The sequence below is a fragment of the Coturnix japonica genome, chromosome 1 (assembly GCF_001577835.2).
Source record: "Coturnix japonica isolate 7356 chromosome 1, Coturnix japonica 2.1, whole genome shotgun sequence".
Lineage (NCBI taxonomy): Eukaryota > Metazoa > Chordata > Aves > Galliformes > Phasianidae > Coturnix > Coturnix japonica.
Window position 1 is genome coordinate 51,243,782 of NC_029516.1, and position 16,439 is coordinate 51,260,220.

Consider the following 16,439-nt stretch of genomic DNA (forward strand, 5'->3'; position numbering starts at 1 on the left):
TGTCAGTGGACAGATTTGCAAGCAGAAAGCAGACTTCACATGAACAGGAAAGACTTTCTCAAGACATGGCATAGTTCAAGCTTTATTTAACTCAAAAGTGAGTCTTCCCCTGAAGGACAGTAACAGACTGATCAAAAATAATGAAAAGAAAGTCCCATTAGGGGAGGCTAAAAGAACAGAAACTGTTCAGATTAAAAAAAAAGAAAAAAGATTAAGGGAACCCAGCAAATGCTTACAAATTCCTAAATAGGCTGTTACAAACTGCACAGGGATTAATTTCCCTTCTTAGTCAACAAGACAATAAGGAATAAGGGACTGCAGCAGAGGCTGATTACTAAGTACCAAATTACTCTGTGTGTAACATTTGGATTTTCATCTGCTGCCAAAAGTTCCCAAGACTGAGCAGTCTTCAAAAATGGACACTGATGTCTTCACAAGGGAGCATGCTGCCAAAGATGGCTGATCACACATTAAGAAGGGTCTTGAGAACTACTTCTCCAAAACATAGAAAAAATTATGTGTAGAATGACTGCAAAGCTCAAATAATCCTATGATCTGACTGTGCGTGAGACAAAGCCATCTGGCACTTATAGTGGGACAAAGCAAACCTGGGAAGGTTGAGGCAGTGTATAAGATAAAATACTACAAGCACTTAGGACTCCCTTCAACAAAGATCATTCTTTCAGGACAAAGCAAACAAGTTTGCTTTGCAAAGATTTGTATTCTATCCAACAAACTCATTTTATATCAAAAATTGTCCCCATGTAAGTAATTATCTACTTGACACTACAGCAGTGTCAAACCGTTTTTCCCTAACATTCTTCTTTCACATATCAAAAGAAGTCAATCTCTTCACACCTCTTATCTGCTGAATGATAGAGGAGATTGGAAAGTGTATTGATCTCATTGATGTCAAGTCCTTCTAGAGAATACAAGTTCATTGCTTTCCTGTCTCTGATAATCTCTTTGCAAGTTTGTGAATCAGGTTGGGAAATAGTACTCCATGAAAGAGGAGACAGGCTTCACTAAAAATGTGAAAGTTGAAGGAGACACAAAGGAAAGCATGATGAAGGAAGCAAGAAACTGAAGGTAAAAACTGGAAAGCTACTTCAGAGGACTAAGAGTCCAGGGCTTGTGGAAAGTCATACAGCTTTCTAGTTTTTAAACATGCAGGTTTAACATTGAAAAGTGTGGTATAAGACAAACATGAGTTTCATGACATTAATAGTTTTATTTTCCCAGGCAACATGCTGAAACATGCTAAGCTTCCACCACTAAAACCAATGAAATTGCTTCATTGACTAAACCTCTCCAGCCAAATAAGTCAGCCCAGAGCCTTATCTGTTCTGCTGAGTTTTAGGTCAAGGTATTATTTTCAGATTTAAGAAGAAAACAAAGAAAACACTTTATATCAACATGTATATACTTGGAAGACAAGCACAGCAGACACAAAAGCCCTGAACTATCTATCTATCTGTCTAGTCTTCATGTACATACGACTGCATGTGGAACATCTAGGCAGTATAATGAAGATTTAACAAAGTAGAAGGTGAGAGCTTGACCTTTTGAAATTAACTGGAAATTTGCCATTGAACTCAGCAGGATCAGAACTAGAACTTGGTATCTGCATTGAATTTCAGAGGAGCTAAAAACCTAACAGTCAGCTCAAACTTTGAATACTTAGCACTTTTAGAAATAATCCATTAGCTTACATCATTAAGTTTAAGGAGTGTCTTCTGAAAAGTAGCACCTATTAACTTCAGCCACAAAATTGTCTGAATTGCAGACAACCCTTTCTTATTCCAAATCCCTCACTCAGAATACAGTTGGAGAGTGAAGATGATGTTTAAGTCTAGATTTCTTATTTTCATTAAGTGTGCAGAGCTATCTCCTAATAAAGCAAGTTTAACTTCTATGACCTCACTGTAGATGCAAGGGATCTTTCAAATTATTATCAGCTTGAGAAGAGAACAGCCTATCTCTGCTCTCTTGAGATGCAGCCTCCAGTGTTAACTCCAAGTCCACTTGGCCAAAACCACAACGGTTGGGAAGTGGAGTTATGTGAGAGTCAGGTTTCACTAAGGAAATGATGGGTTGCACAAAGTTTAAGATCGCATATTTACATCCTGTACTATTAACTACATTTTTTTTTTCATTTACTCTCAAATTGAAATGTTACATCTTTTCTATTCTTTACCATCCAGAAATACTATTTCTATTTATCTGGATAGCTTAGGCTGGAATTCCCATTGCATGGACTATAAAACTTCCTATATAAAACATATCAGAGATAGTTTGAAACATCCACACATGAAATTGCAGTGTGAATGTATAGATACAGTTTCTACATATGAATATTAAACCCACAGTACTTCTCACAGGTGTGTCCTGTAGTGATTTTCCAATTAACAATTGCCCCCATTTCCTCGTTGCTGAAAGAAATACTCATCACATCTCAGGTATCTACTCCATTGCACAGCAAACACTGGTCAGTGATGACTTCTGTCTACTTTGTCATTATAAAACAAAGAGGCAAAACCTGACACGTGACAGCAGTGCTCTTTGGATTGGTTACATCAGCTGAAGTGTGTGTGTCTGTCATTTCAGGTGCTCAGGTGTTTACTCAAACTTGATACTTCACAGCCTGTAAGCACAGGTGATATGGTGGGTTTTTGTTGTTGTTCTTATTTTTTCTTTACATATTAAATTTACTCCTTTTCGGTTACCAAAATTATGACTGAAGTGCTAACTCTATTTGGTAGTGTTGCCTAGGAATAACTATGAACTGAAGATACCAAATCTTACTTTTGTTTCTAAAGCAAGTGTTCTGTCAAAGCCATAGCCTATAAGTCTAACTATGCAGATAACTAAAATAATGACCATCAATCTGTATTGATTTAAGTTCTCAGTTTGCCTTACTGTCTCTTAAGGAAAAAGAACTCAGGAACTCAGTGAAAAAGCTGTCTGAATGTCAAACAAAAGCCAACAGCTATTATCCAGGTTGTTGCAGGGACGCCATAAAAAAGTCAAGCCATCTGTGGCAGTCACAGTGGAAAAACATTTAGCAGTGAGTATATGCTCTTGGTTTCTGATATTAGATAACTGAGTTCTAAAAGATTCACGTCCAGTCATGCAAATGGCACACAGAATCAAAATCATGGGGATTGGCAAGGTCTTTTGTAAAACGCGCCTTAGAAGAAAATTGTGATAACTTGTGGACAGCTTTCACAATACTAAATGGGATGCACTGCCAAAGCTATTTCTGTGTTTATTTCTGGTATCTTTTATTCTCTATTTCCTCCTGAACTTCCCATAAATCCTCTCAATTACACAAAGACAGATGGTGATAGGAGATTGGTGGAACGTAAACCTCATGTGATAAAAAGACAGGTATATTATATATAGCCATAGTTGAGCAGTAGAATAGTTTTGTCCAGTTCCTTCTGTTCTTCTTTATTTTTTTTATTGATTTATACCCTCTCTCCAAGTAAAGCCAATTTCTGTGTTCTGTGATTTGGACTCTCCTGTGGTTTGATCTCTGCCCTTTATCTCAGGCATTAGAAGGAAGCTAGAGTCACAGTTCTAATCTAAATTGAAGAGGATAAAAGGACAACTGTTAGCCATTCCACACAAAGAATGTCTATTGCACATAAGCTAAATCTTCAAAGTAAAATCTTGTAAACCCTAACCCACCGCTGAGTAGAATACAGCTTTAGGCTCTTCTTTAAGAGAGAAGCTAATGTTGATTAATGGTGCAAGCCTGTTCCAGTCCAGATTGTCCTTTCATGTGTTTTGGGTCTTCTCAGGCTAAATTCCATCATGCACTGGAATTCCTACCATCTTGGAGAACCAAGTTTCATAACATTCCTGCTGTCAAAAAATAGCCTAGGTTAGCCTTGTGCAGTAAGGAGTGAACTGTGTGTGAATTAGATGCCTGGACCAGAAAGTATTTGTGCAAAAGTTGATTGCAAGAGCTGAATCTAGCCATGTTTATATCTGGTTTACTAGTGCAGGCCAAATCTGATTTTAACTCCTATAACCTAATTGTGTTTCCACTGAATCCTCCAACAAATTGGGAGTTACAAGGTAGAAACTAAAGGCATTGAAAGTTTCAGAGTTAGGGTAAAGGAAAAGTTGAGATTTAATTTACAATTCTACATTTAGATTAAAGATTTTTTGTTTTGTTTTGTTAAACATATAATCAAGATTTATACAAGTATCAAAGTTAGGAGAGAATGAAGAATTAGTATTAGGATAAAAGTTATAATCAGGAGTTGTGCTGACATGAAGAGGGGTTTGTGAGACCTATGAGCTGATCAGCACAGTGCCTTTGTTGCATTAATGCCATGGATATCACCTCTAGTTGTATATTACACATCTGGAGATGCATGGGATAGTTACCCCAGCAAAGAGAGTATTTATATGACATTCTGGTCAACAAAGGTACCTTGCAAATCTTCAAAGCAATAAGCCACATGCCAGCTAGTAAGCCTTGTGCCATCTTTCAACATTATAACATCAGTTTAAAAACAATATTTACATTTGATTTAACTGTACCACCTAAACCCTCCCATTTCATCAAAATTCTTAGTTAATTAAAGCTCTATACTAGCAACCAAGCCTTCACTATTAAGAACAAGCATAAAAAACAAAGCTCAAGCTAACGCCCAAAGTTTAAAAACTGATGGAGAACACGGGCAGGCCTTTCAGTTATCATTTTCGGATACGTACCCAGTAGAGTACATCTGTCCACCCCTCCATCGTGATGCACTGAAACACTGTCAGCATGGCAAAAGCAAAATTGTCAAAGTTCGTAATGCCGTGCTTGGGTCCCTCCCAGCCTGCCTTACACTCGGTTCCATTCTGGCACTGCCGCCCATGTGCAGACTGGGGGGCACAGGGAGATGGGTCATCTTCTGCAGGCGTATCTTAAGGAGAAGAGGGAGAAAACAGAGATGAAGAGAATTAATTGCTGTTAGACACAGTGGTAAGCAAGTGAAGGCTTGCTCATTTTAACTAGTATACTTTGCAATGCATTTGACGGATTTCTCTTAAAATACGCAAGAAAATATTAATTTCAATCAAAGGGCTGTTTTGTTGTGCTTCTCTTTCTTTTTGTAAAAAAAAAAAGAAAAAAAAAAAGAAAAAAAAAGTCTAACCTGTCAAATTTTACACTCAAAACTAAAATGTACTTTAAAAAATTATTGTTATTATTATTATTATTTAACACTTATCCTCCTAGGAGAAAGAAATAACATTTTTCAGTTCAAGAGGAAGCATTATTTCAAGTCTGTTACATTTCTTTAGGCTGCAAGTAATGACCAGTGCCTACACATGGCACACACCTTGTACTGGGGTTAACCTTGGAAGGGACCTGCGTCACTTACTGGCATCTTCTTGAAGGAGGCTGAACCTCTGCAGCAGACAGGCTTCAGTGCTCTAGAGATAGGATGGCATGGGCATGGACAGTACTGAATTATAGCAGTAAGTCTCTGGAGCTCTGCTCTTTCAGTGTTTAGAAGCTATGTGGCATTTTATCAATAGCCTAGTGGCACTCAGAAGCCCTGTAAAACTCTAATGCTTGATTATCCATCCTTTATTCTGTACCCCTACATCAAGTTTGCCTAAATGCTTTACTTTATGAAAAATATTACTGAAGATTCTTATAGGCACAACAACTCCTGCAATAGAGTAATATGCAGATTTTAGAGCCTTGTGCTACATCTATAACAGATGAAGTTATCTATGTTCGGGGGAGCAGGCAAGTATATTTGCTTCTTACTCTGTGTGGTGAAAGTCCAAATTAAAGTGTCCACTACTGTGTTCGGCAGTGATTGAAGTTCTTGTTGCTTTAACATACTGGCCAAAAATTGAGTGCTCAAGATAAGCTAGTTAAACTCCCTCCACTGGAGACAGTCTCTCTACATCAAAGGTGATTCACATCCAAGGAACAGAACAGAGCAACAGCTACTGGGAACACACTAGTAGTAATCTTCACATAAGAGACAGAAAACAAAGGAACAGGGCTCCATGCCATGGAACACTCCTCTTACCTATCAGCCCCCCTTGCACGTGGTAGCAGGTCTTATGCATCTTTCCCATGAATAACTCCAATCCAATGATGGCATAGATAATGATGACAAACAGCACCAGCAGGGCAATATGCAACAAAGGGACCATGGCCTTGATAATTGAATTTAAAACCACCTGGAGACCTGCAAAGAGAGCAGAAGGAAGCACTTATCAGCAAGAGAACAACATTTATGGAAAGCACCTAGGAGAGGCCATAAATTGAACAATAATGTCATTTTTAATTTATACCACCTCACTTGAACTAATTACCTTGATGGTATAAGCATCCAGAAGATTCCAAGCATCTCACCAACTTACCACTAAAGGTAAAGGCTAAAGTAAAACAGGTATTGCCTGTCACTGAAATGCCATCACTCTGGAGAGGAATACATTGTTTTGGCTGTTCTTGAAAATGAGACCAAAGGTGTTTTCCAAGATGGTATTTAGGAGTTAAAACATGGGAAAACCAAAGAACAATAAAAAATGAAGCAGGACAAGTGCAGTGAGGTGTACAAGAGGATGAATGGTGGGGTGCCACAGAGCCACACCACAAAGCATGGGGAGTGACAGCAAACTGAATTGGAGTCCCTGTGGCAATTCTGAGTTCTTACAGAGGTGAGCCTGACACAAGCTGCACACTCGTGTAATTCTCTGTCTCCTTTTGTACAATCAGACAGCCTCAGAAGCATTTAGAAAGGATTCAAAATTACGAGGTCTTAAAGTTATCATCACTGGTGGCAGTGATGGCAACCACTGTCATTGGGAAGGTATGAATCTCGAAAATATCAAGAGACCTCTAGAACTCAGTAGTCTACAAATAGCCAAATCAGAGCAATTACAAGCTCATGATTTTGCAGTGACTGAGAGCCAGAAGCCATTAGTGTCTCCTGCAAATGCTGTCATCTCCTCAGAGAAGCTGATATTAGCTGTGATTTTTTGAAGAATGTGATTCATGAGTTGGAAATGTCTGTGATACATCTGCCAAGAGAGTATGTGATAACAATTAACTTTGAAAATTTATCATCTTAGAACTTGGATTTTCATTTTTATTACTTTTTTTTTCTTTTTCTTCTTATTTTTTTTTTCCTCAAATTTTAATGCTTTCACTCACAAGCAATCCACTTGTCAATTCACCCCCAGCTATGAGATGGAATGCAATAGATGCAATCAAGGGTGGCATCCGCTGCCAGGCTAGCAAGGTTACTCACTGCCTGCTCACAATCCAAAGCTGGCCTCTAGCTTCTTCCAGTCAGAACAGTTGTTCAGGTGTTGGCAGTCAGTTCACTTACTCATCAGTGGTTCATGCTAGCACCCAAAGGAGGCAAAATTCTACATGAAATATGCCAGATTTCTTAAGTAGATCCTTATATGAAGGGCAGTACTGTAAGGTTCAAAAATAATCCTGGACAAGAATGAGATGTCCTGGTTGCTCAGTTTGCTCAGTTACCTTGAGGTACTAATTTAGTTAATCTCAGCAGGAAAATAGCACTGTGATTACACGAGGCAATCAACCTGTTCTCCTAACTGCTTGCCTCATTCAGCCTATTAATTCTAAGTGTATACAGAAAATAAATTGCAGTCCACATCAAATGTTCCTCCAGTACTTTACAGCAGTAGACAATCTGATGTCTAGTTGACTAGAAAATTAAAACAATGTCCTAATTTCCTCTAGACAATGAAAACCAATACAAGGAAGTTAAAAGGCTACCTATGGTTATGAACCTTAAAAAAAAGAAAACAAAACCCAACACCCTAAACCCAAATTAAACTATTTGTAGATTCAAATAAATCTACACTAAAGCATAGAAGGGCCCTAATTTTTAGTGTTCAGCTTTGATAATCCAAATCATAGCCAAGATTACAAGGTCAAAAGTTTTAATATCAGGTCTTACGTAACTTGCCCTCAATTATTTTTCTTAATTGATTTAATATTCAACATAGTATACAACCAGTGCTCTTGAAAGGGTAGTGAGGAAAAACATCATGATCAACAAAAAGTTCTCTTGTTTTAAATATAGCTTCATCATCACTCATGCCATGAAAGTGCTTCAGTGTACTATGGATGTCCAGAAAAGATAACATCTGCACAAACCAATGCCCTTTCTGTTAACAGAACAGTGCTTGTGAAATCAAAGGCTTGCACCTTACCGTGAGGTGTCAAGGTGTTTAGACAGGCAGGGCAACATGTAAAAAATGCAGAAGATTAAAAAGATTTAATAGATTTAAAACCTGAACATAGGAAGTTCTGTATAAACATGTAAAAGACCTTTACAATAGGGTGCACTGGAACAGGTAGTCCAGAGAGGTGGTGGAATCTCCTTCGAGGGAGATAATCAAGACCCATCCGGACACCTACTTGTGTGACCTATTGTAGGGAACCTGCTTTGGCAGGGAAACTGGACTTGATAATCACGTAAGGTATTGAATACTGTCAGCATGAATTGAGGTTTGCTGTGCAGTGCTCTGTACAAGCAGGATGTTTTCAAATCCAGATAATTCCAGTAATTAGCACACTTACATATATTACCATCAAAGTAGTTTCATAAGTTTAAAACCACCAGCTCTGTAGCAGCTTTAGAAACCATAGAATGTGCTCTGAGATGTATCAAACACTACCCCTAGAAGGGTAAGGGATATATGACCGTGCTCTCCACACTTGTCAAGCCTATGGCTGCAATGCAGTAGCTGTCATTAAGTTACATAACAGTTCTCAGCCACTTGCAACATGAATAGCTGTTGGAGAAATGACATGAGGAACGGGGCCTGGACAGCCAGAGGAGAGAACAGGGAGAAGAGATGGAGTAAGAAAGCACCAGGGGAAGATTTTTAGACAGGCAGAACAAACTGAGACACTTTCTTTTTATAAAAAACACGTGCTTCAAAACATGTCAAAACTGTGTTCTGAAACTGAAGAGGCACAGATCAGAGTCTGAACTGAACCACAGATCTGTGGTGGATCAGATGCATTTCTGATCAAGGTAGATCAAGGTGAATCCTATTACATTCAGTTGAAAAACCTTTTCTAAACAACAGTGACACAGTGAGAACTGCCACACACTTTCACATGCCCTTTCCCTGTGCGGAGGAAGAAAAGACAGCTGAACTTAAAATGAAGTGAATTCTCTGTCCCAGCTTATGCATGTTCTTGGCCTTTGCACACCATGACACAGATATCATCCAACACGGATGTTCATGGCAACACAATCCCCATTGCCTGATGCTCTCTGTAGTACACCATAATACACCTTTTGCACTTTCTCCCTTATGTACCTAAAGCTCGCACTCTTAGCAATGAGCTGTGCAGCTTATAACTAAATCAGACTGCCTGGTGAACTGTCCAGACTCTTTGGATTCCATGTAGGTGATGTGAGCAGCCACCTTTCGGGTGGAAAGCTGCATTTCCACACTGCCTCACAAAGGTTGGCAGTGCTATTGCTGGCCAACCATAAACACACAGTTCTGAATTTATGTCCTGGCGAGTAAATATAGAAAGAAATGTTTTTCAAATATCTGGCATTCTGCATTTACTTATTCATTCGTTGAAGCTCTCTGCATGTGCTAGACACTTTCCAGACATTGGAGAAGGCACAACATCTGCCCTGGGGAGCATGCTCTGGGCTGGACAAAGAGATAACTGAGCAGAGGTTAGCAAAATCACCACAAAAGGGATTGTTTGCCGTTTTTCAGCCGCCACTTTTCTTCTGTTAATAATTGAAGATCTTAAACAGCTCTCAGTATTTATTTTAAAAGCATTACAGTTTACCTTTAAAAAACCCTCTTGGCTGTGTTCTGCTGGCTGACATTGACTCTATAAATGTTTTAGTAAGCCAAACATGTTAATTCCATTCCCTGGGCTCACAGAATTTAGCATTTACTTACCGTGATAAAACATTTTAAATATTTACTACATAGGAACAACACTGTTTTTTTTATTCTGGGTCAAGCCCTTTTCAGGCCCTCAAGGACTGTGTCAGCCCAAAGGTTGACGGCACGGCTGGGGAGTAGGGAGGATGGGGAAGAGAGAAGGAAAGGAGCTTGTACCAACAACACAGATCTTTCTCAAAGCTATGGGAAATACGATGCTAGGGATGCTGTATATGTCGCAGAGCTATTGTATGTCACTGTATTTTCCTCATAGGAAGATGTTTGTGTGAGGGGCTGCTTGCTGTCTTGTCAGTTCAGGTAATTACTGAAGAACGTGCTTATTTGTAAGCATGAAGTATCTGCAGCTAAAGCAATGGGATTACATACACATCCCATTGTGTAGCTACAAGCTTCTTTGGATTTCGACCAATGCTCAGCAAGATGGCACAAAAAAGTGCACTGGACCCAGCTGCTAAAAGGTACTTAGCATCGTTGCTCTGTGGAACACATCCAGGGAAACTAATGGTAGGCTGGTCTCAGAAAAAAAGATTTGGGCCTTTCCAAGCACAGCTACATCTCTCATTTCCACATGCCTTTAATTTTCAATCAGACTTGGTGTGCTGGAGAGAATGGTTTCTTTTTCTAGTTATATGAGCTCTCCAGATCCTTGGGGAAAGCATATCCTGAGTTTGTTCCTCCTTTGGTTTTGTGGGGTTATATTTTGTCAGCAATATAATACAGCCTGAATCAGGAGACAAGCAGTCACAAATGACCTTCTGGAATCAGCAGGAATAAAACGGAGAGGAGGGTTTTCAACTTCATCCATCCTTTCCCCTCCTCCTGATAGACACTCAGATTTTTGTGCTTAAGTCAGTGCCAAGGGTGTGGGAGGTAATTATGTTTCTGCTAATTTAGTTCAAAAGAAAACTACTACTTTCTGCAAGTAAGGAGGAAGCAGGGAAGGATTTGTGACTCAGCAGAGTGCCTGAGTCAGATCACTTCTGGGAACCACAATCAGTGGTAGAGTGGCTGCACTGTCCCCAGACATAAGCTCAGCTTACCTAAGTGTTGGGCGGTCTGCTAAGAGGTGGCTAGTACAGTTATCTCCATTCCCACAGCACAAGCCGTGTAACCAGAAGCATTCCCCAGAGGGGATGATTATCATATAATAAACACAGGCATTGGCTAAGAGAATTGAAAAACATTAAATATTAATAAATATGAGAGGTTTTGTACCAGTTTTGAAGGAAGCCTGGAAAATAATGGACTTTTTAGCTCAGAACAGTACACAATTATGGCAAGATATCCAAGGTAATTATGTCTGAAATCATTAATGAGGGAAAATGTTAAGATTTTCTTCATCAGTGTTGCAAAGGAAACTCAGACGGCATGGTTCAGCTAAGGACAGATGTACAGTAACAGTTCAAAGAGATACTCTCTCCTGTCTTGCTGGAGTCTAAAAATATTATTGGCAGATTGCTGGACAAGGCAAATTCTGTAGGTATAGTGTAGTGTTCTTGGGGCTGCAGACATTGTTTTTGTTTCAAGAATAGTAGAGAAAGGCTTGGAACAGCAAGGAAAGTCACAACACAAGACAGGAAATCTGATGAAGTATTGGTAGCAAAGAAAGCTAGGAAAGAGTGACTGTTTTGGAGCAGGTAATGCTATTTAAATGCATATGGATATGCAACTCAATACCAAGTGCTCGAATGAATAGAAAAAGAAAGTTTTGGCATCTGCTCCTTGTGTTCTCATTCCTCTGTTTTCAAACTGTGTTTTCATTGACTTTTCAAGCTGAAATCCACACACACAAAAGAGGATTCATACAAATGAGCATGTGCGCAAACACAACTGTTTCATATTTGTGAAGCCTTGCAATACTACCCCTGCCTCATCCTTTGGGGCGAGAACAAAAATGAAACCACAACAAAACCCATCTTTTCCTTCTGGAATATTTTGTCATGGGAAATAACTCATCTTGAGGGTTGCCTGCTAGCCAAAATGACCTAACTTAGCCAAGCAACACCGCATACCCTCAGCATGGTGGCCCATAGAGCCCCAGCTTTTGGCTGTCTGAGGAAGATTATGGGATAAATGTATGCTCTGCCTCAGGCTTTATGCCTCTCTTCTGAAGGAACCTCTGCTTCCACTCACAGAAGCATCCCTCTTACCTCCTGGAGAGTATAGGGTGTGGCTTTAACATTTTTAATAGCTTTTTACGCAAAGCATGTCAGTGTTCATATTATAAAGTTGCTTAATGACCAAAAGATCTTGCTCACCTTCCAGTCTCAACATATTAAGCAGCTCCTACAAGGTCAGTTTTATTCTCTAGGTATTTGTTCCCAGCTCAGTGGAAAGATCTACAGACTTTTAACTGTGAGTTAACTCTGAAACTGCCTTAAAGAAGGATCACAATGCACTGTTAAGTAGCCTTATGACAAGAGAAGGGAGGATGAAGTCAGATATTCACTGCCATGAGGAAATTCCCAAAGACAGACTGAAAGGCAGGTGAAGAACCACAGAATTGCTTGGGCAGGAAGGGACCTCAATGATCAACTAGTTCCAATCCCTTTGCTGTGTGCAGGGTTTCCAGCCACTAAATCAAGCACTAGAACAGGCTGCCCAGGGGCCAGTACAACCTGGCCTTGAAGTCTTCCAGGGCACTTCCCAGGCCAACAAAGATCAGCTGTAACCCTTCATCAGGAATTATCACTGACATTCTACTGACTGGATGACCGCAGACTCTCTGAGAACAGTGTTCCTGTGCTCATTTTAAAGATTTTGTTTTTACTTAGTCCCAGGAAGACAAAACAAATGAAGAAATATTTTATTCCCCCCTTTCTCTGCACAGTCATGCAAAATCGAAGACAGTCTAGAACAAAGACTGCACTAATTTTGAGTGAGACGATCCACCACATCTCCACTTCTAAAATTCCTTTTTCTCAAGCATAGCTGTGATGAAGAACAATCTTTCAAATGCCAGTAAAGGAGTAAATTCTGGTCCCATTCTGTACCAAAGGAGTCAGTGGGAAAACTTGTAAGAATGTGTTGAAAAGCTGTGCAAGTCTTGTCTGCTGTACACACAAAATAGCAAAGAACAGCTAAGAAAACTCTGATCTGAAATAATTCTGGAAAAAATCTGCTTCAGAGTGCCAAATGTTGCTTGTACTCAACTCTGTACAAAGACATTATTGACACGACACACATCGCTGTGTTTTTTGAAACAGGAAACTATGGACACCTGTAACTGTTAAAGCATCATGGTAACAGAAATGGACTCAGAGCACTTGGTCTGAACTATACACGCAGCAACATTTAAGTGGAGAACTAATGAATCCAGATGACAAATACCTCTCCAAAGCTGCCAAAATCTCATTGTCATAAACAGTATTGCTTTTACCTGCTTGTTCACACAGCTTATCAGTTAAGACAGCTTATCACTTGTGATCAGATTTATAAAAGGTAAAAACCAGCAAGGCAACAAAAGCTAACAGTAATTCTGCAAATGTGGAAATGTATCCAGAGCTGGTAACATTACATTGGAAAAAAATACATTGATGACAAAAATAGATCTTCCTGGGATGCTATGAAAGCAAAGAGCTCCAAGCGTATCATAGCTGGAATACCATGAGCTGCGCTGTTCTACCTTCTCGTGGAAGAAAAAGAGCAACCCTTAAATTTTCTCTTTAGTTGACTGTCTATGTAGAAGCACAGCAACATCTATGACCCAAACAGGACATATGACCCAGGAGAAGAAAACTCACTCCACATTTAACTTTGGATAGTACTTAACAAGCATTGTTGGGACTGAGCTCTCAGTAGGCATAGTATGTCATTTTCAAATCACTGTGATACAGGGCATTTGGGAGTATTTTGAGAGCATATAAAACAGAGAGTTGCTTGATCAGGTAATGAAAAAACTATGCAAGCCACGTGAAGTACGATTCCTGCATTGTTACTGTTGTCATACACACAACAGCACTTACTTCTTTTTTTCTTCTTTTTTAAACTACTGAAAATGCTGTCAATGAAAATGTATGACGCAGTCCCAAATTCTTGAAAATATATGGCCAGACAAATTTAAACAGATTTGCCACTTAATTTTAAGAAGAGAGTTTGGATTCAGGGACTTATCTACCCAGTGGTTAATTAGCCTCATCTCAGTCTACCTAAAACTCTAGCTTTTTCTTTTTCTGTGATAGAAAGACTGTTGCTTTTCATTTATATAATCTGAATAGACTTCAAATTCTGCTTGCAGACATCAGATAATAAAAACTCCCTAACTTCCTTCAGTGCCTTCTGATAGAATAAGCAAAACCTCCTTTAGCTCTGTAGGTAGCTCTAATATGTTCCGATAGAAAAATTAATAGCTGCAGTTTTTGCAAAGACATGTTTGTCAGGAGGAATAATGGTTCTTTATTGATATTTACTTCCTTTGTAGCTTTCTTTATGACTTGCACAATTCAAATTTTTTTTTGTGCAAGCTCTGGTTGTATTGTTGGAATGCATCGGTACTAAACCTTTATTTATTTTGAATTTCCTTTTACATTTAGTAAGCTGTCAAGAGGGAATCATAAGGCTTTCCTGCTGCAAGAGCAGTAAACTAAAAAGCAAAATAAAATTCTTTATAGACACAGACTATACACAGATATAAATCTGAGCAGCATTTGAACTCCTCTAAAATGAAGATTTTGAGCACAATTAAGATCTCAGCACTGGAATGTTAAAGCAAAAGGTGGGCTAAAGCTTGAATTTATTTTCACCTGTGTTGTGAGGATAACAGTGAGACGCAATCCTACATTATTTCTCTGGGCACTGTTTATACTAAGCTTCTAAACCGTTATATACAAAACAGGCCCTTGTAAATCTCATTTGTATGGAGTGGTTTGATTTCCAACCAAGATATCTAACTTGATTAAAAGGAATTGTACCTTGTGGTAACTTCCAATGCATACTAAAGACCAAGATACAGTAACACTGAGAAAACACTGATTACAACAAGGAACAGCATTTGCTGCAGAGAAGTCACTAAACTTGGCAGCCAGTGCAAAACAAAACAAAACAAACGTCAACCACACTTGTTAGCTGAATGTGTTAGCTGTAATAGAAGAGAAAACTTAACAGATGATCATCTCATGGTACGGCTTGCTATGTCCCAGTCCTAACACCAGGTGTGTACTACTGCATTCAAAAAGGGGAGCCCTCTGCAAGTACTTGATTGAGAGATGAGAAGCCTAAAGAAAAAATTTGGAGAGGTTTTGTATACTTGAAGATTAAACTGAATTGCTATTGGTTGTTCCATTCCTAAGTGCCAAAAATAAAATCATGATAATTTTTTACTTTCTTTTTTTTTTTTAATTCCTTGAGGTAATTCATGTAAAAAATGCTTCTGATGGAAAAATGTTGAACAGCTTTAGAGTTACTAAAGTTGAAAAAAAGAAATAGATTTTTCACAGAGGGCTAGCAGATGTTTTCTGAGTTGTGATTGATGTGGCAGGACAAACCAGTAGGACATGATCTAAAACTGAAAAAAGAAGAGGCACAGCTACTCAGACAACTCAGAAAAACAATTGCGACAAAGGGTAAAACACATATGGGATAAGTTATTGTTACATGTGTTAAACAGGAATTGGATTTGCCTCTGGGAAAAAAAGGGGAGATTAAGTCAGTCATCTGATCTCCTTTTCTTCTCCTTGGTATAAAGAAAGCTTTGATAAAATGTTAAGAGGCTAGGCAGGGTAGGTGGGCTGCTGTTTGCCTTTGGTCAATACCTCACCATGATCAGAATGGCAAATTACCAGTTCCATCAATTAACAACTTTAGTGCAGAAAAGTTAATCAGTTTTTCATCACAGACAATATTTCCATGTGCTCAACAAGCTCAGTAATATCAAGCCTCTCTCAAAAAGCAGCAGCCAATTTTGGAGAAAAGGGAAGAGCTCCAGTAGCCATTTGAATGCTTAAATATATTTCCTTGTATTTGCCTCCTCTCAGTTCTTTGTACTTTGGCATATTTCCTCCACCAGCACTTATACAGGAAGTAATAGATCCTGTCCATCAGTCAAGATCACCTACCTGGAGACTAAACAGAGACATAAAATGCATTCACCAGTTGAGAGGCTTATTTGACTTGTCTGCTTCTCTGTGCTTTGCTGGTATTTTGATAATGCTTTGTAAAAACCACCACAATGACCACAGGCATCTAACAGTGCTGGGACAAACAAAATTATTTCAAATGATGCTGAAGTCACCAGAACATCCACGAGCCTCCCTGTATTCCGAGCAATCAACCCTTCTACAAACTCTTATGTCTCACTTCCATGACAAATGCTACTTGATGTGTGTTAGTCACTTCTTCCAGAGATGATGAGAAAGCTTTGGGTATGTTAAAATTCCCACAAGTTCAGTTAAGAGAGCTAGTAGATGCACATTCACTTCAAAAAAAAAAAAAAAAAAAAGGACAAAAGTCTTCAAATCATTCCTTATGAGCTCTTAAATGAATAA

At 38.9% G+C, this 16,439-nt stretch overlaps 1 protein-coding gene across 1 annotated transcript in view; it reads right to left on the minus strand.

Moving 5' to 3' along the window:
- CACNA1C (calcium voltage-gated channel subunit alpha1 C) overlaps positions 1-16,439 on the minus strand; it is a 451,547-nt gene that overhangs the window by 155,683 nt on the left and 279,425 nt on the right. The window contains exons 6-7 of the mRNA XM_015865321.2: positions 6,054-6,215; positions 4,732-4,928 (exon numbers count right to left, since the gene is read on the minus strand). Coding sequence (XP_015720807.1) covers positions 4,732-4,928; positions 6,054-6,215 — 359 coding nt within the window. The remainder of the gene's footprint in view (positions 1-4,731; positions 4,929-6,053; positions 6,216-16,439) is intronic.